The sequence below is a fragment of the Mastacembelus armatus genome, chromosome 23 (genome assembly GCF_900324485.2).
Source record: "Mastacembelus armatus chromosome 23, fMasArm1.2, whole genome shotgun sequence".
NCBI classification, from domain to species: domain Eukaryota; kingdom Metazoa; phylum Chordata; class Actinopteri; order Synbranchiformes; family Mastacembelidae; genus Mastacembelus; species Mastacembelus armatus.
Genome location: NC_046655.1, coordinates 13,628,112 through 13,652,492, shown reverse-complemented (window position 1 = coordinate 13,652,492; position 24,381 = coordinate 13,628,112). Strand labels below are relative to the sequence as shown.

The window sequence follows — 24,381 nt, the reverse complement described above, 5'->3', positions numbered from 1 at the left end:
CAAACACACAGAGTGGGTGGAGGCAGGGAGCAACAATGCACAAGTGAGTACATGTGTGGGCGAGCAGCAGTACAACAGTTTATCTACTACTGCTACTAAGCTGTTGAACATTTGGCCTTGGTTGACTTAGCAACAGTCTGGGGATCTCTGCCTTAGCTCTGATTTCTATATTTAAGTTTACAAAAGCTCAGAAAAATGAGCTCTTAAAACTGTGTTAAGTTCAACAGCTGATGTACAAACAAAGGTTGCTCAGTTAGGAGTGTTACTGCAGGGAGAGGACTGTTGGATTCGTATTTTGGACAGTGAGGAAGCTTTGGAGAAATACCACCTTTGTTTCCATCAGTATTACCTTATCGACTGGATATTTGACAGCTTAGAAAGTTTAATAATGATATATGAGCTGATCATCAATCCTATTAATTTGGACCAAGACACAGACGTACAGAGTGGGACATGTGCTCCTATTATGTGACTCTGAAGTTTGAGAAAATTAATATCAGCAGGAGGTCCTTGACAGTCTGTCCTTAACAGAAGGCATGTGTTAGAAATTGCTACCACGGAGTCTGAAAGACACAGGTGTTTACCTAAGGGGACAGTTTTTAAATTGCATTATGGGAAGTGCAGAATCAGTGTTTCTGGAGGCTGCCTCGAGACTAGAGGCTACATCTGTAAATATCTGCTGAATCAGTTGCAACATTTCTTTATTTGTCTGTAAGTGTCCACATCAGTGTCTTCACCTGGTTATTATTTATTTTTTTAAAATATACTATAAAAATCTGCATACTCCTTTGACCTAATTGTGAATTCTGTACATTTGATGGATAAATGTGCTGTGTCTGTGCATGATATGACACTGACTCAGCTACAGTGAGTGGTGGATCCTGTGGATCCGCTGTACTCACCTGTATCTCTCCTCCTGTATCACCTGAGTGAGGTAGCTGTAGTCTCGTTTGAACTGGGTGCTCATAGTCTCCATGTCCTCAGCCAGCTGTGCCTGAGCATCCCTGATCTCCCGCACCATGTCCAGCACCTCGCCCAGACGCCCATTGGAATCAGACCTTCCCAGACCTCCAGACCCGGCCCCCAAGCCCCCAGCGGGGTTCCCATTCGAGTCAGCAGACGCAGACGTCCCAGTTGAGCACTCATCATCGCTTTGGTACTTGGCTGTCTTAGAGACCGTGTTGGCACTGCCGCTCAGGCCCCTCGCTCCACCGTCCACCTGCAGCCCTTGCCCCGTCTCCATGGAGCTCTTCAGGTGGGCAATGTTGTCCGCGCTGCCAAACTTGTTCCTGATTAGATTGGCAAACTCTCGCGACTTGTTGAAGAAGAACGGCGGCGAAAGTGACACACCCGGCCCGATCGTCTTGACCTTATCCAGTGCTGGGTTTCGTCCGGTGGCACTGACGTCCCGCAGGCTGCCCTCCTTACTGTGAGTCCCAGACTCTTTGCTGCTGCCATCCTTGTGGCTGTGCTTCCCATTGGTCTCGCTGTCCTTCATGCGGCGGTGGTACTGCTCCAGCTTCCTCTGCAGCCGGGCGATGGTCTGCGCTGACTTCTGGTTCTTCTTTTCAAAGACCTGACGTATCCGTGACACCTGCTGCTTGTCTGCGTTGTTCACCAGCTTCAGGTATTCAGCCACATTCTGGTCACGAACCGTCTGCTCCACCTTGATCTGCTCTGTCACCTAAAATAAAAATTATTTTTACATTCAACACATCGTATTTGTCATAATTTAGCTGGTTTTATTTTTTCTGTGATTATTCTAATACATTTCTTTAACTTATAAAAACATGTTCTTTGGGTCTGAAATGTATTAGACCAATAAATGTGCTTTACCTCACTGAGCAGTGTTATGGTCAATATAAACAAACATTAAACTTTGTTGTTTGTATTACTCACTGGAGCAGTTGGTTTTTTAATGATTATTAAACTTTCTTTACTGCACCAAATTACCTCCACAAATTAGGATAAACCACCACATTTGTTGAGAGAGATAAAACTAATGTGCACTGGTGCCCAATGTTCTGTTGGTGGAAATAACTCCACTCTGAGAAGACTTTTCCCCACTTCTAATGAAAACTGAGACAAGAAGATTAAAATGGAGATTTATTATTACAACTAACAAGTTTAAAAGTTTTTGTTTGTTAAAAATCACCAAACTGAGCTGAGGATGTTTAATCTTTTCTTTCAGTGTGATGTTTGGTCACACAGCATACACACCCTCTGCAAATCCATCCATCCATTTTCTAGACCCCCTTAGTCCTAACCAGGGTCCCAGGGATCTGCTGGGTGAAAGGCAGGGGTACACCCTGGACAGGTCACCAGTCCATCACAGGGCCACATAGAGACAAACAACCTCACACACTCACACTCACTCCTATGGGCAATTTAGAGTCACCAATCAACCTGACATACATGTTTTTGGACTGTGGGAGGAAACCAGAGTACCTGGAGAAAACCCACACAAGCACAGGGAGAACATGTAAACTCCACACAGAAAGGCCCCTGATGGGTTACAAACCAGGAACTTTCATGCTGTGAGGCAACAGTGCTAACCACTCAACCACCATGCTGCCCCCATCTGCAAATCAACACAGTAAAACTACAAAAAGACCATGCAGGGGGTTAGTAATGTTTCCTCTGACCTTAAGGATCTTCTGCTGCAGGCTGTCAATACCCAGCGCTCCCTTAGTGAAATCCAGTCCCACTCCCTCATGTCCAACGCCGTCCACCACGTCCAGGTTGGACTCTGAACCGCCACGACGAATGGGCACTGGGATGCTGAGGATGTTTCCATCGCAGCCACTGCGCTCTGCCTATAGACACAAAGACACAGAAAGGAAGGTGATGTTAATGTCAGAGGGTTAACTTGAGTGAAGCTGATATCAGAAGGGGAACATCCATGATTTTGCAAGTCATAAATCAAAGTATCAGACATTCAGTTTTTGACCAGACAGTGGCACTAGATGAAAACCGTTATAGTCTATCCAGAGGGGGCAGGGCTACGTGTGCCAAATGTCACAAAAATCCATCCAGTAACTGTAGAGACATTTCACCAAACACCATGAACAGCAACCTGCTGCTGTCGCTAGAGAAAAAGTCAGTAAGTGGCATTCTCTGAGAGAAAATGACACCGTGATTTCATGGCGATCATCAACAGTTGTTGAGAGATTTCAGTGTGGACCAAAGTGGTGGGCCAACTGATTCACACTGCCATCCACTGAGCCAGCAGCACACCTCATACTGTTGGAGAGTAGCATTTGAGAGGAGTCTCATTCAACTACTACACAGAGAAACTGAAAACCTTTCTGAAATAATTACCCATATACCGACACACTAAAACGCACAATGACACATATTTTGCCGACAAAAGACAGACGTCAGACACTGCAGTCAGTACCTTTTTGACCAAACTGGGTAACAAAAACCTGCTAATCTATTGACAACCTTCTTTCATCCCTGATGCTCACATTTTTATATAGAAGTATTGAATTGAGTGCAGAGTCCTAGTAGGATTCTTGTGTCTAGACTGGAGGGAAAGAAGAGAGTAGCAGCTGATGAGACATTAAATCTGTCTTGATAGCACACAATGGTCAGTTAGTGGAGCGGTGACGAGGCCAGAGCTCTAACAAACAAGCGCCGGTTCCTCTTGTACTGAAAAGTCATTCTCTGAATTGACAAAAGCAGACGATTATGTAAGACGACCTAAAATAATACTACATGGTAACTGTAGTTGCTACGGCAGCAAAGTGTGCACATACACAGGCTTAGATCTAAAATGGACCCCAGGAAAGTGCTGACATGTCCAGAAGGTTTTTGTTTTGTTGTGTCTTTTTCTTACACACAAAGAAGATGTAAGCTTAAATTGTGTCTTGTGACTTTAGCTGTACAGCCGGTGATGCATCCTGCAGAGTCAGCATCATCATCCTGAGCACTGAGTAACTGGCCCACAATAAAACACAGTTTTGTTCCTGTAAATCCACTCTACAGTTCTTACTCCAGATTACAGATGGTTAACACCCTCAGAACAGCAAACCCAACACATTCACTGGTCCAGCCAGATGACTAGAATCACAGCCTGAACTGACCTGTGCTGTAATTGATGCTGATTTTATCGACATTCAGTAAAACTATAGCCCATTTGCTGTTTGTGGCCTCACAAATGCAAGACTTGCTTCTTTATCTTTATTTTAAATTGTGATGAAATCATCAATTGGGACTGTTTTGACAATGAGTCTGACAAAGGAAACTTTGTGGATAAGGCCATCAGGCCTTTAACGCACCTCAAACATTTTTATGGTTTTATTTGTACACTCATGAATCTCACCTGGATTATTCTAATAACAGGTTGTTTTTTTTAAATAACCACTGTGCAACCCAAGAACCAGTATCTACCCGAACATGGTCTGTAAAATCTTAAGATGCAGTAAATTTGTTTCACATTTTGTTTGTATAATTGATCAGTTTTACTAAACCTTTTTATAAAATTTGTCTTGAATAATTTGTGACCAGATTTGTTTTCTCTGCTCACAAGGGATCCAAGTGTGTAAAGGTGCAGCTGACGGTGCCTGACATCAGCAGTCCACACACATACTGTACAGCTACTGGAAAGTGGGTCTTGAGGGTGAGTGAGAAATTATTCATGTGAACACGAGAAGCATCATGTGTCCGAGAGGACACGCGTGTTTGTTTTACAGAGCACATATCTGGTCACGGCTCACCCTGTCACTCACTCCCAACTACAAAGATAAAAACACTACTGCTCTTTCTGAAAGTATTGGTCAACTCATTAACTCGCTGATAAATGGACATTCAGTAACAAAGTAAGTGAAAATGTTAATCTTTTTAATTTATTTTCACTTAAAATAAAGTTAAAGGTAATTTAATAATAGTCTGCAAACATGCTATAGCTATTCTGTGAGGCTGTACTTGCCAATGCTGAGCAGGTATGACGTTTACTGTTTCAGTCTAGCATGGTCATTAAAGTCTCTAGGGTTCATCCTGTGGGATCATGACAATCCAGCCAAGAGTTATTGATTTATTTCATTCTGGATCAAAGTGAAGTGCGTCGTGATCCCTGCAGCCACAGAATACCTTGTTGGTTACCCCATAATAAAAATATTTACCAGTTGAAGCCTTAAACTATTGCAAAATAAAGAAACATCTAAAATATAAAGCATATTAGATGAGGAAGATATCAGGCATCTGTGCGTTGGTGTATGATTTGCATTGGTTTTCTATATTCAAAACCTAAGAGGTGGAGAGGAAGCTTGTGGTGAGTAACGAGCCCGTTCATGAGAGTCCTTGCCATCGGGACATGGTGGCCTGGTGAAAACAGGAAACTGCCATGGGAACACTTTTCTTTTGTTGCTCCCACCATCGAGTCAGAAGCAATTTCAGTCCATCAACTAATTTTCCTCTAATATGAGCCAGAGGTACAGCCAAGCCTGAAACAAGGAAACTGTAAACACTCTGTTCCTCATGAACGATCCAATTTTTCCCTTTAGCTAAGACATGTAGTAAAAAAACGCCAATACACAGAGGTGAGAAAACATTTTATCAAAAAAACAATCAGCTGATGTTGACAACCGACACAGGAACAAACTGATCCACAACACCAGCCCATCAACTCCAAGCTGTTTACAGGAAACGTAAACAGCAACAGCAATACACATCAGCATAATACTCCCACATGCACATACATTAAGGGCTGAATGGAACACAGTCTCAATGACTATATTTAATTAATCAACTAATCATTTATTCCCAGTGCCAAAAATGTGCTGGTCCAGCTCCATAAATGTGTGAATTTGATGCTTTTCGTTGTTGTACATGACGGTAAATTTAATATTTCTGAGTGTTGGACTGTTGATAGGAAAAAAAAAACAATTTTAAATCATTGATCTGATTATTTTCTGTAAATCAGAGAAGAACAAACCTCGTATTTGGCACACATTATCACCTTTCTGACACTGAATGTAACAGGGATTATACAACAGTAGTGGTCTAATAGTGGGCTCTAACACAGCATGGAGTCACACACTGAACCAGCACACTACATTAACACTGGCTCATTTAAACTGGTGTGGAGGAAATAATGGGATTGGGACAATCCAGATCAAGAGATTTAATGGAGGACAACTGGGTTTCTTTAGCCAATTACAAGAAGCTCCAATCTGTTAGCAGCTCTGTGAGGCTGATACCACCAGTGTTACTTGGTTTATTCTTCTAAGGACCAAGTACAACAGAAATCTGCTCAATAGTTATTTCAGTTTGTCGACCAACTGAACAGCAGAGCCACATCCCCAGAGCTACACTGCCGGTGGAGATGAAAAAACACCGATTATTTCAGGTTTTCCTGTTTACTCCTCTTCAGTACCTGCCCACGCTGTCAGAGTGATACGCTGAGGGTCCCAAAAATAAAAGCCTTAGAGGAGGAACACACTTCCGCAGGACATTTCCCTCTGCCTTGTCCATTATGTTCACCTCCTCCTCTCCTATACAGTACGATCGTTACCTAACAGCACAGAATACGCAGCAGCTCTTTGGACAAATATTTGAAAAGCTTAATCCAGCAAACCCTGGTATATTTCCAAATCCACTCTGTTCCAACAGACTTGAGAATAACACAGTTGAGTACCTCTGGTTATGTATGACTGTATCTCCTGAGGGCTCAGAGGAAACGTCTCACCTAATGTATTGTGATGCCACAGAATTATGGTACAGCTCACACAAAACACTGAATCTGCAGTTCAGAGTCTTTAACCTGTCAAATCAGCTCTGAAATGCTACAGAAGCAAGGGAGCATTTTGTTGGCAGATGACTAAAGTCCTTCCAAAACAGAAACGGGTACAAACTGTACAATTGCGCTGTATGAATAATAAATGAAACAATCTCATATTGGATCTCTAACAGTGAGATGCATCATTAAAATTACTTAGTGAACTCTGCAGGCTATTAAACACTGTGTTGTATAATTTTCACATTATCTTAGAAGTACAGCGCCGCCAAAGCTAAAAACATACAGAATTTGAGCTAAAAAACTCATTTTCCTCTACCAACTGCTGTGATCTTAGTGTCCATAACTCATCTCCAAAGTAAACTTTTTTCTGTCCTCAGTTCAGTTCAATGATTCAATAATTAGGCAGAGGAATTCCTTCTTTTCAAGTCTACAATTAAAGGGAACCTTCGAGTATCTTTACAGTAGATAGTTCTAATGTGCAAAATGGTCTCAGAAATAACATGAATATTTGATCTGCTGCTGTCAGCAAAAACATCAGCTTTGATTTGGTGTAAGAAAATCACATTTTGAAACTTTACCACTCACACACAGAGATAGAAAAGAGGCTTCAGTTCATCTGTGATAAAAAAAAGGACAGTTTAAGGTGAAATGAGACATTTGGTTGATCTGAACCGGAAACGAGAGACTCACGCCTGGGGGGGGGGGATCGGCCGTGAAGCTGTGACCAGAAAAGGGAGCCTCCTGTGGAGAAGCAGAGCTGGCAGACAGGCACACCTCCCCACAGGAGGCTCCACAGACACCACGGAGCACCACCCAGAGAATACATGGAAAGCACAACAGTCACAGAACAGATGGAAAAAGATGCAGAAAATATACAATGACAGAGGAAATACTCAGAAACACACAAACACACACAAAAAAACGTTTTTCTTATTCAAACAAACAAAATACAACAAAAGTGTCAGCTTCAGTGTAAAGAGATGTTTAGAAGAAAATTAAGGAACATAGGTTACTGCACTGTACTTCAATTTTATTATTTTAGGTGGGATTTTGCATATATTTTGCTGTATCATGACATACTGTATACTGCTGTCAGAGGAAATATTTGAATATTTTCACCAGGGATGCACCTCAGACTCTCAAACATTCAGAAACCTCGACGTATGGTTCTGTCTTTGTTTGCGTTAAAAGCTTCACCTTTGCTCCATCTGCAGAAATGCACACACACACACCTGCAGAGGCCAAACATAAGGTGTGCCTGATTACTGTATCAGAGCACTGACTGAAACCCATTTCAGGTCTCAACAGGCTACTCTCTGCACACACCCCACATACAATACAAAACTTCAGGCAGGCAGAACAGGACAGGACATGTCCACATTAGATGGAGCGTAAGTAGGCTAGGTAAAAGCTACATTAGTGCTGGCAGTCCACACTGAAAGTGTTGCCTGAGGTGCCACATTTCATGGATCAATCTGTTCAATCTTCATCGCTTTGCTTTTATTGATCGGAACCATTTAAAAATCACCAACACTGTGTTCAGTTCCACTGTTATTCAGTGGAACTGTAATTCAGCTCACAGCACTTCAGAGAAATTGCTGCGTCCCCTGCAGGTTTAATCCAGCTTTTAAAGCCCCTTAATTTGATTCAACAGCACATTAATCATGTGTTAAGTTGCCATTTTGCCCTGTCTGAAACACCTGAGTAGTGAATATCTATGCACTTGACCTGTGTGTTAATCAGACACTTCAGAAATCAGTGACATTTGATGAAGCCAACAGAGAATCAATGCAAACTATATGAAATTATTTCCGCTTCCTACTTGGGGCAGTGCAGCTGATTTTGGAGTGCAAGTATCAGGAGGTGAAGCCTGTATGAGTGGTTGGACAGAATTAAATAGCATGTTAAAATAAACAGGGGAAAAATATAAAACGTCACTTGAACAATCAGTACAAAAATGATCTTACTAAAAGAGGATTTCATTAGAAATCAGGTTCATCAGGCTGTCACAGTTTATAACCTTTGCAGATTCTCTCTCATCAAAACAGACAACAGACATTTAAAATCTGGCAGTGCAGTTTCTCCATCTATACAGTATGAAAGTGTCTGAGTGCTGCAGTGACACGACCTGGGAAAACACCCCAGAGCCTCATTAACAACCCACAGATGGAGGGAGAAGGGTATGTCTGAGTCAGTCACATGTCCTGCTCTCATCCTCTCCTCAGTTAGTCCCCTTTCCTCTCAACACTGCAAACACTTTACCCTTTACACTTCAAATGTAAGCTGTGACCTGTGACGTAAACGAAAGAACAGACTAGTACGTTAGAAGAAACAGGACTACTTGGAGCTGTGATTGGAGCTAAGCACTAACATCAACAGGTTAACACAGTCACACAAAACTACCACAGCTTTCAATCCAGCCATTAGCTGTGGAGATATTTCATGAGCCATGCAGTTAGCAAGACTGAAAACTGTGCAGTGAATTGTGTGCTTCTAAAAATTCAAAGCACATATTGTAGCTTCCTGCTGCTAAGAGGATGGTTCTATTGTTCTCCACAGTCCTCTGTTGCAGAGGAAGATGGATAAGAGTTGAGAACAGCCTTCCCTAACACAAACTTCAAAGCATGAAGTTGAAACCATCTGAGCAGAACAGACCACATGATTTGCTTTCTGATCAGACCGGATGGTACACAATGTTAAATGCAGTTTGCAGCTGCCAGCCTTTTTAGTAATCTGGTCTTATCTGTTTGGAGTAATTACCCTAATGTCTCTAATGAATGTTTCTAATGATATTTGATGATAAAGTGCCATATTTAGAAAGGCATAATGAAATTTGATTGATTTATTTCATTTTATATAAAGTTGATATGGAACATTTCCCACAATTTAAAGCATCATTTAAACTCAACAGTCTTAAACTTCATGGAAAACAGAGGCTTTCTGGTTAGAATGGTAACAACTAGCAGCTGTAAAAGGTGATTTACTTGACTATGTCGTCTTTTTTTTTTAAACTACACCAGAGAGAAACTAGGCACCAAACTGAATCAATAAATCACACCAGGGTGAGGGAGTTGTAGATGGATATCGAGTTAAAAATCAATAAAGTGCTGGCAGTCCATTTATTATGTAGTTCACCATCACCTGATCACTGCTCACAGACAGAAACAACAATGCACACGCAAAGCTTTAAAACTGAGCTCACAATCCAGTGTGAAACCAAAAGAAGAGCCGAACAGTGTGAGAATCAATCAGAATCTTTGTAGAAGCTGCTTTTCACAGACTCATGTACTTTGGGAAGCAATAAAAAAAAAAAAAAAAAAAAAAAAAAACAGCTGTAATCCCTCTTGTCTCATCTCTCCTCTTGTAATCTGAGATTTTAATCTCTGCTTTCCAGAGAGCAAAGATTACCCAGCAGCTACTGCTCCCGTTCAAGCAGGGACCTAAAATGCTCATGAGGACGGTACAGATGTGAGGTCAAAACCTTGAGGAAAAGTCACAGTGAAAGAGATTTAAAGTGCAGCGAAGAGGAAGTGATGAGACAGAAAGTGGCAGAGAACACGGGAGTGAGAGGGTCAAGGTCGTTGTCTGAACGCCACAGGTGGATCATCACAATCGGATTAGAGCTTTATAAACATTCAAATAAGGTCAGAGTTTATGATGTGGCCTTTGAGGGAACATTTGTCCATTTATAATGTTTATCTTAATGTGCTGGTCACGTCCACAATTTTGCCCGGGTCACTGAAGTCAGCTCAGGTTTATCCACACAGTGATAACCCTGCAAGAAACCAAAAATACCATCCCTGAAATGATGTGGTTTGCACATCTGTGCTGCTGTTTGGCTGATTGAAACATTTTTCCCAAAACTAAACATATGGTATAAAACTGCTTTGATAATTCACTGATTATTCTTTCTGATTATTTTCTCTATATTATTTATGCCAATCTCATGTCCAACAAAAAGTTGAAAATCCCCAAGTATTGAGTTCATTATTTTGAGAATATTTCAACTTCCTGACATTTTATTGATAAAAAGCAGCAGATAGTTAAATAATGAATATAACTGTTTCTTGCAGCCCTTGCTGCAGGTTGTAATAATTATGCAGGAGCTGCAGGAGTGATAGCTAAATACATCTGTTCACAGTGAATGTATCAGCTTTATATGAAATGACCAGGGGAACACTGTGTGTGCTAGTCCAACACAGGATCTCTTTAAAAGGACAGAGTACTGGAGTGCTGCTTAAGCCACCTCGTGTTACTCACACACCCGGCATCACTGCAGTGTGTGTATTCTCTGTCAGCTTAGTCCACTCAATCCCTAATCCGAGAGCACAGAGAGACACGGGCAGAGATAAACCTCGGTACCTACGAGTGAAATGTCTCAGTAATTCACATTTCACAGATTGCCCACACAGATTGTTTGCTCATTTTAATAAGATAAAGCTTCATTTATTCCAACACATGACGAAGTGACGGAGAAACAGATTCCACCGGTTGCCCTGACAACAGACGCCATCGCATCTCGCCATAATAGCCAATGAAGTGCGCTGAAGGCGAAGAGTATCAGTCAGCCCCCATTCAGCAACATTCACTCCTCTGGTTTTCTTCTCTCAGAGACCAAACAATGGCCACGGCTCCGCTCATCACTGGGATTTGTGGGGCCGATGGGGGATAGTGTTTCTGTTTGTGTGTAGAGGCCATGAAACTGTGGCTCCAGGAAAAAAACGTTTCCTGCAGAACAAAGAAAAAAGATCTGACCTTGTAATCTAATGTTGTGTTGCTTAGGGGGAAAACCATAACCTCCTGCAGGCTGGAAACACATTATACAACTGGCATCTCACTGTTGTCTCATGTTTATGTGGCGAATAATGGGATTATTTTTAAAAAGTGCCTCAAACCTTAAGACTTAACATGAACGCTGAACAGACTGTTTCTAATGAGCAAATGAGAGTTCAAAGAGACATGTGAGGCTGCAACTCCAGGGTATTATTTCTTTGATTAATCTGCTAATTATCGACATCAATCACAGTTTTCTAAAGCCCAAGGTTTTCATAGTCCATCCAGTCCACAGCAGTTCAAAAACTCCAAAGATATTCAAATGTCACAATTAAGAAAATGGAACCAGCAGGTGTTCTGCATTTTGCTATTAATACAAGACTGAATCATCTATTGCCTGTTTTTCAAGTTAAAACTGATAAAAAAATAAATGTTGTCATACATCTTAAGGCTTAAAATGAGCCAGTTAACCACTTCGATCTGAACAGCAACCAGACACAACCAATGAGTGGGAACAAAAAGGAAGGATTGTACAGCATGCATGCAAAATAAAAGCTTCTGGTTTGCTTTGATTATGTTCACATATTTGGCAACTAGCGAGCACTCTTACATTTTATTTTTTTATTAAAGAACAGTCCACATCACAGACAAAGATGTCTCAGGCCACTGATTTGAAGAACAATAAAGCAGGTGATTTTCTATTTTTGTGACTGGGCACAAACCCCATGAAAAGACCAAAGAATAGCAAATGAGTCTTATGAACAAGTAGTGTGTGTGTATCTGATATAAAAGATGTGTCACAGAGTTTAAAACCACAACACCACAACAGTGAGCTAGCGCTGGTGACATGTTTTGTTACTAGAACAAATATAGGCACAGTAGTTTATCTATAAACAGATCAGCAGACTCATAGCAGCCTCTGGAGACTAGCTCCTACGAGGCAGAGGCCACTGTGTGTGCTAGGCTCTGTTTATGTTCGTTACGCTACAGACTTGGGACTACAGCTCTGTGAGAAATGTACAATGTCTGGGACAGAGTCTGATCAATATGACAAGCATGAGTATATGTCTGACACACAAGAAGAGACTGTCGGATGTGATCGATTCATGGAAACGTACTGGTATGAGTCACAGTATTCGGGGGAAGGAATACAACAGACACATGCTGAGAGGGAGACACTTAAGACAACAGACAACACTAACATCGGCAAAGCACTGAGCCCCGAACAGAACAACAGGAGGCCGGTGGTGCAAAACACACATGCACACACATAGTGCAGGACCAGAGACCAGACAGAGACCTGGGTGAACATCTGAGTGTTAAACAGACTTTCTCAAGGTGGACAAAATAAACTGACAGAAAAATAAAGGAACCAAAGTGTCTAATCAGTGGGTAATCACAACCATGTACAGAGCGTTTGTTGTCCAATGCTCACTTTGTACAAGTTTAAAAGAAAAGAGATGGATTGTTTGTCCTCGCCTACTGGAACTTCTCCTCAGGAACCGTAAAAACACCGTTATTAGTCTGTGGGGCTGTTTGTAGATAAACTGCTGTGCACATGTTTCTCCTAATGAAGCTACACGTCTGCCAGTGCACTTGTATATAAGCTAAAACAGGTTTTAGAGAAATGCTCAAGTCTCTGAGGTTTTGGTCTTTCCATGGTAGCTGTTGACAGTAAGAGAAACATGAAATCACCAGCTGTGTCTGTTAATAAAAGAAAATATTAGTGAGTGCTTGTACTATGTGAAGTGAACAAGCCTCTGCACCTGTAAGAACTTCAGGAGACTCAACATAAGCGAGACGAGTATAATCAAAACAGTCTTTCTTTTGCCATGAATCTAAGGAAGAAAAACACAGGGAACCCTGTGAGGAGAGCAGAGAAGGAAACACGCCCTGATGCCTTTAGATCAAAAACATAAACAAATAGCTGCACAGGACAAAGTCAGCCTCTCTGAAAGTGATCTGATACAAGCAAGAGAAAAGGCTATTCGGTGCGTCAACCGCACACACACACACACACACACACACACACACACACACACTATTCAGGCTTATGTAAATACACACAGGCGAATGACCTTTAAGAGCCATCCATATTGATATTTCAATAAACCAAGTCAACAACCATCCTTCTGCCTGGCTGAACCAATCAGTTCTCTCTCCTCCACAGGAGATGGGGACTCAGTGTGTCACCTGTACCTGCAGCCGTTCAGCCACAGGTGCCAACGTTCTGCAGCTGTTATTGTGGGTCCAATACTGTCTAATATGTTACTGTGCATTATGTGCGACAGAGACAATGTTAGGAAACATCTTTTTTCCCTCCCTGTATGAAGTTTCTCATCAGTACTGAGTAAAACTCATTAAATGACATGAAAACAGACACTGTTGATTAATCAGTTAGTCAGAAATAACAAAAAATCCCTTTTCCAGCTTGTTAAACTTTTTGTTTTGTTGTATTTGACATTAAACTTAATATTTTTGACTTTTGGGCTGTTGGTTAGAAAAAAGAAATTTGAATCTAAAGCTTTTTATTTTTTACTTTTTTATAATAAAACAATAATAAATAAGAATTAAAAAAATGAAAAACAAATAGGACATTTGCAGATAATTATCTATTATCTACTATTTTTGGATACAGGTATTTTGCTAAATATACTTACTGAATGCTTGACGCATTTCAAATTGCTTTTTTTCTTTTGTTTGACCAATAGTCCAAATTCCAAAATATTCACTTAACAATCACATAAAACTAAAGAAGTCATTACATTCGAGAGGCGCAACCCAGGTAAGGTTTTGCATTTTTAAAAGAGTAATAGATTATCAAAATAATATTTAAACTGGTTGTCAACCTTTGCTACTAAAAGCATTACATAATGTGTCCCAAGCACAGAATCACTAAAATGTAATAAAATAGATTAAAGAACAGTGTTCTGTTGGAAATTGTGGAGTTTCTACCAAGTTCAGGCTCCCTTTGATTCCTGCCTCACAGAGGCCACACTTTCCAGCTACAGACTGGAAAATGTGCTTGGGGAAAGTGAATGACTAATGCTATATCCTTCCAACTACTGCTGAGGTGCCCTTGGGTAAGGCACTTCACCCTGCACCAACAGAGCTGCTCAGAGTAAACTATGTTTGTACTGGGCAGCTCCAGGTATGAATGGGAAGCGTCACTGGAAGGATGCTCAGTCAACACTAGTCAAACTAGTGAAATTAAGGGTAACGTGTGAGGACAGGTTGATGTGCCTCCAGTCCCAGAACAGCTCATTTAGGTGTCATGAGTTTAGAAATGTCTTTATGTGTTATCTTGTGTATCTGCATGTACTGATGCCTAACAGACAGCAGAGTGCCACAGAGGCATTGTTCACAGTTGTGTATGTGGGTGTCAGCTGGCAAAAAAAACCCAAAAAACACTGGATTATCTAACAATGATATTCAAATTAAGCAGAACAATAGAACTGGGATCTTAAAGCAATTTTAAAAGACCTTAAAAATCAAGAGTCACTCAGGACCTGTGAATTGCATGGTAACACAAAAGCTGTACAGTCATTAACCTTTTTCCAACAAGGAGATCGGTCAAACTCTGCTCAGCAAAACAGCAATGTCTTATGGCATCACTTAGTTTCCATGAAAAAGATTTGTATCTTCACCTGAAATCAACCTGTAGACAAGACTGGCTAAACCTGCTCCACCGCTGTCTGTGCCTCCAGGTGCACATACTGGTTTGCAAACTGCCTACATAATGTCTGAATAACAGAAAGCTCACCTGAGAACAGTTTCAAAATGAGTTTAACCATTGTGAGAGGTTTGCTCTCTGCTCAGCACATGGCCTTTCAAAGCTCAACCAAACTCCATTTAAAAATCTGCCAATTTAAGGATGTCTCGCATACGAATGCAGATACACGTACACAACAGTATTGTGACACGACTGTGGGAATAAGAAAATAAAAGACCAACATTTAAAATGGACAAGTAAGGAGAAAATGTAGTGATCAGAGTATCAGAGCGATGCCGAAATAAAGAAAGGCCACTAGAGATTCCTGAAAAGCATCTTCATCTTTTTTGTTGTAGCCGATATGCCCATTTTCCTACACGCACAAACAACATAAGCTTTTTCCAAATGAAGTATGGCATTAAAACCAAAACGTGTCGGGACTAGTCACCAGCTGTTTGTGCATCTCCAACTGTCTAATGACACAAACTCAGCAGAAAAACTTGTCAGCTCTTGTTGTGTCTGTTAAACTGAGCTTTTTCTACCAAAACCATCTTTTATTGAAACGCGTAGAAACAAGAGAGTAAAGTGCCTCAACACGTAGCCGTTTGTTTTAACAACAAAAGAGCTCATTTAGCTCATTTAGTGAGCTAACGTTAGCTAACTTCCTAACGGGAGAAAACGTATATTTACCATTTTAGCGCCGCTGGTGTAACGGAATCCCGACTTTCGGTAAACTTTTCTCCACAGCAGCACAACAAGCTCCGGACATAATCCCTACGACTCACAATGAATGTCCCGTTTCGCCGTTTTCAGATGCAAAGTTGACCGTTATCCGTTAACGTCGTCGGCGGAACACCTGCCATCACGGCTCCCGCTTTAACTGCCGCCGCCTTCCAGCCGCGGTAACGGTATAATTTGTTCCCCTAGTCCGCCCGGTAATCCACCTAAACCCCGGGAACACAGGGAAGCGCAATGTAATCAAGCCCCGCCCATCGCGTTACATAGAGGGAGGGGCTGCACCAGATATCGAGTACACCCCGATGAATTAATTTCTAACAAGGGAATGTGGGGCTCTCGGTTCAACCACATTTAAATAGATTTTAACTCAAACATATATAAGATGGTCTATAATACGGAAGTCACAGTAACCATCAGGATAATGAGTCAGAAATATTTCAATCTTTAATTTACCTAAAGTACTACAACGATACAAGCTAGACACACCTATGCAATTAAAGCTGGAATTGGATGAGTAATCAGCTGACAGAAAAATAATCAGAAACCAGTCAGATAATTATTCATGTCGCGTTTCCAAGCTAGCACTAGTAAACCTGGATTTTGGACTACTGAGCAGACAAAAACATTTTGGTTTCTGAGAAATTATGTTATTTCTTTCATTATTTTCTTGATTAACCAAACAACCAATTCATTAATAAAATAAAATCAGCAGATGAATAGAGATAATGGTTACTTCCGGCCCATTTTAACGCAACCCAGGTGCTTATACTAATACTACATCTTTATTACTGAACTCATACTTAGTAGTGGTGTTGTACTGGACTGGAATATACTGAAATATGTTTAAAATATTCTCTCATGGTTCTAAATATGTTGGGCAATATCATAAAATTCGAGTTCAATACCACTGCAAAGTACAACCTCAGTAATAACATGATTTAATTACTCTCTAAACATTTTCTTTGTAAAGGTAGAATTGGGTGTTGTACTGGACTGTATTATATTAGACAAGTGTACGTAACAAACTGGCTTCTGATACAGGGATAAAATTATTCCTCTACAAGGTAAAATCCAGCAAATTTATTTAAGCAAAAACAAACATTTATTAAAAATATTAAAAGTAAAATATTACTTTTGCATTGTGTTATATTACTACAGTGTACAACGTATTTGATCATCTTCTACAGGTAGAATTTGCATGTTGTAGCCTGTTAAGATGAACCTAATGTTAAGCACTTATTCTGCATATAGTTGTGAAACAAAGAAATGCAAATGTTTATCATAAATTATGCACAGAAATGTCTATCTGAAAAGTAACACATGCCAGATAAATGCAGCAGAGTAGTAAATTAGACGTATAAATTAGAATTAAATGGAAATACTTAAGTGAACTATTTCCAAAGTGCAGTTAGGTTGTTTATTAGGTGCCATCACAGTAAAAAGCATCACGGTGAGTGATGCTGGGTTGTTAACGGATGTATCAGGTGCTTTTCTGAGGATGTTGATTATCATTATATTCACCATCCCAGTAATCCTGAACTCTCCTCTCACTGTTTCCTCATCCTTTACAGACTTTTTTTAAATAGCTTGTGTTTATTGGAGAGTAAAACATGCAGTCACCCTGATAAATAGATGCCTGAAATAGATTAGACATGACACAGGCAATATCTGGGGAGAAAGGATAGATAAACTACGCCACAAAGGTCTGGAGAAAGAGTCATGAATGATTAAAAGGCACATCAGGTCTCATCTTGCCTACTGATAAAGAAAACAATTAGTATGGTTAGTGGTCTTGCCATATGATCTGAGCCTGCAAATAATTTACCTTCCAAACACACATTAACAATTCATCCTGTGGGGACATCTTCTGGGCATGACCTGCCATCTTATAAAAAACACACTGACGTGCTCTTATCGGTTTTATCGCTGTCTTACACCTTTGTCGCTATTTATCACTTTCTTAGCTCTCATGCACACATCGACCTGAAGCCCACTTTATGAGGCTGGTGAGTGAGTCAGCCGCCTGTTAATCATTGTGACAAGTGTGTGTGCGCTGATAGGTTGGACAGTTTGTGATTCAGCCTGCAGAGCACAGAACAGCACCTGGCACTGAGGCTGCCTGCAGGGCAACAGCTCTGTTAGTGAAATGTGAATGTGATACAGGCTAATTCAATCAAATCATTTCTGTGAGTGAATATGTGCATATTTAGAAAAATCACTGCAGAGGTCTGGGATGGAGCCACAATAAATCTCTGCTTTGATCAGTCCTAACAACCTGATATGCTTCCAGTCCATTGCCCATGGGTATTGATTCATAAAACCCATGCTTATGTTTGTCAAAGAGAGAAGAGCAGGAGAGGAGAGTTAAGTGTGATATTTAGTTAGGGACAGATTATTGCTCACTCTGTACTTTAGCAATGATTTGGTTTAGAAAGGGGACTGGATGTGGGCTTAGAAAACAACTTTATATAACTTTATATAAATGGCATTAAGAGCAGATCTGTAATGGGTACTGCAGCACTGCAAGACACTAGTGATAGTGTGAAACTGGAAAAGATACGCAGAGGAACAATTTAAGACTATTCCCAGTGCCAGAAAATCACAAAACCCCTGCCAGACTTCAGCGCACACACATGCCGTCTGTCATGCATGCTTTGTGGTTCTTTATCTAAATGTCACCACATTTGATTTTTTTTTTTAATAAACACAATGCAGTTCAAAATTCAATTATCCTACAAAAAGTGAAAAAATACTGTGTATAAATGTCAGAATTCATTGTTATAAGATGCAAAATTTCTGTTAATTAATCATTTGCAGATAAATATAAAATCCACACCATAACTCAAACTTAAAATACCACTGTTCTGGTTTCACTCAAGCAGTGTTTACATTCTTTATGGACTTCCTGCCTCACTTCCTTTCTCCATCTCAGCCGTGACATCAGTGTGACCTCCGGAACACTGGTATTGCTCTGGAGCATTTAGGTGGGGCTCTGGACTGTGTATGTGAGGCCGAGGATCAGGATGTTCTGGAGATGATGTGGAATTCAAAGAGCTCTGAAAGGCTTTGGAGGGATTCTGGACTGTTTGTTGAAAGTCGGGAATAGATGTTTATTTGAGGAATGTTGTTAGAATGTTCTGTCAGGCCTTTAGAATGTTTATTTGAGAGAAAGTTTTGTTAGGGTTCTAGTATGTTTATTTGTTGGAGGGGAGATAGAATATTCTGCCAGGGTTCTAGAATCTTTGTTGGGGAGTGTTTGAAAGTTTTGTTAGGGTTCTAGTATGTTTATTTGTTGGAGGGGAGATAGAATATTCTGCCAGGGTTCTAGAATCTTTGTTGGGGAGTGTTTGAAAGTTTTGTTAGGGTTCTAGTATGTTTATTTGTTGGGGTTCTAGGATGTTTGTTGTGGGGGGGTTTGAATGTTTTGTTCGGGTTCTAGAACGTTTATTTGTTGGGGTTCTAGGATGTTTGTTGTGGGGGGGGTCTGAATGTTTTGTTCGGGTTCTAGAACGTTTATTTGTTGGGGTTCTAGGATGTTTGTTGTGGGGGGGGTTTGAATGTTTTGTTCGGGTTCTAGAACGTTTATTTGTTGGGGTTCTAGGATGTTTGTTGTGGGGGGGGTCTGAATGTTTTGTTCGGGTTCTAGAACGTTTATTTGTTGGGGTTCTAGGATGTTTGTTGTGGGGGGGTTTGAATGTTTTTTTCGGGTTCTAGAACGTTTATTTGTTGGGATTCTAGGATGTTTGTTGTGGGGGGGTTTGAATGTTTTGTTGGGGTTCTAGAGTATTAATTTGTGTGTGAGAGGGGAGCAGGGATGCGTCTCCTGCACTGACATACAGTTGGGTGCTCTACCCTTTACAGAACACTGTAAAGGGCACTGTATTCTAAAGTGAGGGAGAAAGGCGGTGCTCCATAGATAACTCATTTTAACTGACTTTAATGCTATTACACTGTGTCATCTATAAAACCACCTCCAGAGTTAATGTTCGCTACGTCCGTGCCAGTAAAAGTGACGTCAGCGCTAGTATCAGTTCCCATACCTCACTGTCGGTATCACTGACTTCATCTAATACGTGTGTAAAAAAGAAAGCGACAGACAGACACTAAGCAGAAAAGAAAAACTTCTTTTCTGTTCTCTGAACCAGACAGGAAGGGAAACTCTCCAGAGCAGACTGGGTTCCCACGATATCTCTCTGTGCTTCCTGATTTTTGCTCCCTGTAAGACCACAATGCTGCTCAGACAGACACTTACACCCACATTCATTTTACAGATGTAATAAGCCTCTGAAGTCACCCGGTGTAACAAAATTAAACTAGAAGATCCTGAATATTTTACTGTTCTCCCTACAGTCTGGTGTCTTTCTGATTTCACTCTTGCAGAGACTAATATATCTGATATGTAAATGTCAGCTGGGCTCAGCGGCAAAAAGCTGCGACCTGCTGCTGCGTGCATCAGTTAGTTTAACTCATCTCTCACCCCATGTGCCATGCAAGGCAAAGTCAAATCAGCATCAGTTCAGTCAGAATCAACTGAACAAGGAGACATTTGCACATACACATGCACATCCTCTTGGCTCAGTAATTGGAGCAGTAAAGTTATGGTGTATTTTTGGATTACATAACCCCCCCACAGAAGCATCCAAAAAAACATCCCTTCATTTATCCCGCCCCCTCGTCATCATTCTGTGCTCGCGTCTAACCTGTCCTCAAATCACACTCTCTTCATATTACATCTGTCAATCTCCTGCTCACTTTTGTATTAGAAGTTGATGCTTTTGTGACAGTAATTACATGTTCTTTCATGATGGGTCTCCCTCTCAGATGTCAGTTCTACCTCATTAGCCTTTGTCCCTCCCACAGTCCTCTCTTCCTTTCATTCACTTATTGATGCACCTATATAACTTAGCATTTTCATACTCAAGTAAGCCCTGCAAACGCTGCAGCCTGGCTTCAGTCAAACACAGCTCATGATCCCTGTCACTCAGTTTCAGCCTGAAAGTAATAAAATTACATAAGCCCTTTGGATCTCGCTGCCAAAAAGATGGCTTTGTCAGCAAGGCTAGCTTCAACCACATAAATGTTCTGTCCACATTGTGCTGTGGAGGCCCCATTAGGCTCAGCACTGCACACATAATGATCCCTATTTGCAGGCAAACAAGTTGCAACAGAGATGAGACAGAAAGAGCATGAGGGAGGTTGCTGCTGTGGCTACTGCTCAGCAATGGGGGCAGTGACTAATCAGTCTGGGGATCTACATGCATCAGGAGGCAGAGACTCAGTCGGACTCAGTCGGACTATAATATAGTCCTAAAACCACATAATTAAAGAGCAAGAATTGTGTATAAAGTCTCTAAGTTTGTGTATAAAGTCTTTTTAAACTTCTTTGTAACCACCAGCTTGTAGCATCAAACTAATAGTTTGTTATATTAGGATGCAGTTGCATTTACAGTTACAGTCACATCCATCTGTCTCCTGTGCCCAATCAACACTACGCCTGAAGAAAAAGAGTCAAGTTGAAGCTGGAAAATAGAAACAATGAGCTGACTGAAGTTAGAAACTGCAAGCAACCATTAAACAGTCACGCAATGCATTGTTAACAGAAGGTTAGTGGAGTCTAAAACGCAGAGAAACAAATAGAAGGAAATGAAAGGAAATGCTGATGCCAACCTTCCTAACATTATTGGCTAATTTAGCTGGTGTTATTTGCAGAACACTTCAATATTTGAGGTACATTGTTTTTGTGAAATAGCATTTTAAATAGTTTATAGCACTACTAAACTGGTTTACTGAGTGGTGAAAATTATCATATCATATTAACCCTTTAATTCCTTCATTAGTAGCACCATACATTTTTAATTGCTGAGCAGTTTACACAAGTTATTCATTTAGTAACATGTGATCAGTGTAAGAACATGTTTGTTCTAATTAACTTATGCTACAACAAGGCTACTGTAGGCTTGAACTTATGATGGCTGGTGCAACCTGCTCCAGAGCTGCTGCAATTCACTTTTCACTTTTTAGCTGTTGTCTTCACCTCCCCTCTCTATTCCATCACTGCCTCTTTCAAACAAATGAACAGCAGAACCTTCACTCCTCCTCCTCACACTCCTCGAGACCCTTTCAGCTCCATAATTGCATTACTTCAGGGATGGCTAAGGTTGGCTGTCTTTTGTCCTGGTCCAGCAGGGGAACTAAATCAATGGGGCACTTGAATGGGTATTGTGGGAATGGAAGACGTTTGGCGGTTTTTATGGTGCTCTGAGAGTAAATCTAAGCTGACTGGAGTTGGAGCTCTGCAGCAGATAGATGCACTACTGTCAGGGTTAATAAAAGGGCCACAATATCACAAACCCTGCTGCAGTTTACTGCATACATTTAGGATTTATGAAACAGATGGTCTCCTGAGCAGGCAGAACAGAGTCAGGAGTTTCAGTGGCCTGGAGGTTAAAGGAGCTGGGTTATAAATCCAAACCAACTGAGAAAACATGGGCAAGGACTGAAAGTCTGTACTGCTGCCCATTCAATTAAAAACTCCTGCACAACTGCGCTTTCTGTGCAAAATAAAGGGAGATGACATGAACACAGAGATTTGGGTCCAGCTACAAACGAGGACACAGAGGTCTGGTCCTGTTTCTCTGAGGAGTTGGAGGCTATAGCTTTATGCTGTATTTGAATTGGATTACTTTTAAGAGCTTCATACTAATTCTTTACTTTCATTAACATAATGAAAGCCTTTTTTTACATTTAACTAATTTTCTCCACCTGGAGTTTATTCCTGGAAACTTTGAATTTAGACTTTGTGAAATATATATACAGAAAATACCAATAACTAAATAAATAATACATAACAAATACATCGGAGGAGTGTGGGGCTTTTTAAAATCCTGCCTGCTCTGGTTGGATCAATGCTTTTGGTCACAAGAAAACAGCAGGTCAGGGTTTACTGAGTCTATAAGCTTACTGCAGTGTCCACAGTCATTATTTCACCACATTTTGTAGACTCTCTTGTAAAGTTAAATTATTTTCTCTCAGCCTACATGTACCTGCAATTTCATCAGCAAGCTCCATTCAAGCTGTTCACTTTCATGCACAAAGAGCATTGGATTGCATTTTCCTCCAGACACCGATCTTCCAATATCCTTTGTCTCCCTCCCGTTATATCATTTTGATTTTATATATATATATTTACACAGACATATATATATATATGAGCTGAAATCACATTGAGGTGGTGACTTTATACCTCCGTCTAGTCTAGTAAGCTCCACATGTGATTGAAAAGGTCAAATTAGTTGATTTTTAATTTAATTTGCTTCTTGTCTACACTTTCATATATTCTCCTGATCCAAGCGGCCGCACCGCAATGTAAGCTGATCTATCAGAATGTGTGGACGCTTTCATAAAGGCCAGCGCGGTCTCTGTGAGCGAACACGGGCACAGACACTGTTTGAAATAAATATCTAAGGGGTCACACTTTCAAAGCGTGTGGGGGAGGCGAGGAGGGGCGTCTGCCACGCTTTCATGTTATCTCCCCACACGCCTACATCACGACCGACTCTGCACCACCAGCTTGTGACATTTCAGCCCCTTTGTCTTCCTCTGAGTGGCTTCAGGTCTCTTTGGAGCCTTAATTTTTTGTTTTTTTCAAGAATAAATGGCTACTGCTGTGATATGTAGGTGTAGAAAGAGACAGAGTTAAAGGAACTGAAACGCAGAGGAATGAGATTAAAGTGAGAGGTCAGAGAGACAGAAAAGGAGACAGATCGACAGGCTGAACACACACTGTGTCTGGGTTTGTTAGCTTTGTAGACAGAGCCAGGCTAACTGTTGCCCCTGTTTCCAGTCCTTGTGCTAAGCTAAGCCAGCAACATTAGAGAAATTGCTGAAACACTCAGTGTTATTTCATTGATCAGCAGATCAACATAAAAGTCAGAAAAGTCATAATGGATCAACATAATCATGAAAAGAAACACTACAGAGTAATATTAGAGGCTTGACACCACCTTTATATCTGCAAGAATTAGCCAGTTCAATAAAACATGGGAGAACTGAAGCAAAACAATTTACAATAATGAAGAGGGGATTTTAACTATTAGTACCTAATAAATTGTACATACAATAAAAACAGTATGAAATAAAATAACACAGACGGCAAAAGAGAAAAGCTTAACTTGTGGTTATAATATACAGCCAGTTTCTGCCTGTTAGAGCAGAGAGCTCCAGGCCACAGACACAGACGAGGTTATATGTTAATGAGGCTGAGCACATACAAGCTGCACACACAGAAACATACACTGCACTTTAATTTAAGAGACCGTCTAGGGATCATATACGGTGTAATGTTAGTCACACGTGGAAAGAAAATGCGTTTTAGACTTCACTAACAATACACATGCACTCACTGTAATTAATAAGG

The 24,381-nt window shown here is 40.7% G+C and overlaps 1 protein-coding gene across 3 annotated transcripts in view; it reads right to left on the bottom strand.

Moving 5' to 3' along the window:
• tmcc3 (transmembrane and coiled-coil domain family 3) overlaps nt 1-24,381 on the bottom strand; it is a 34,600-nt gene that overhangs the window by 3,359 nt on the left and 6,860 nt on the right. For 2 of the 3 annotated variants that reach the window (XM_026327341.2, XM_026327342.1), the window contains 2 exons: nt 2,646-2,816; nt 903-1,684 (listed from right to left, as the gene is read on the bottom strand). In XM_026327341.2, the coding sequence (XP_026183126.1) occupies nt 903-1,684; nt 2,646-2,816 (953 nt within the window). Of the gene's footprint in view, nt 1-902; nt 1,685-2,645; nt 2,817-15,917; nt 16,177-24,381 lie in introns of those variants that run through there. The other variant, XM_026327343.1, reaches the window with a different exon arrangement.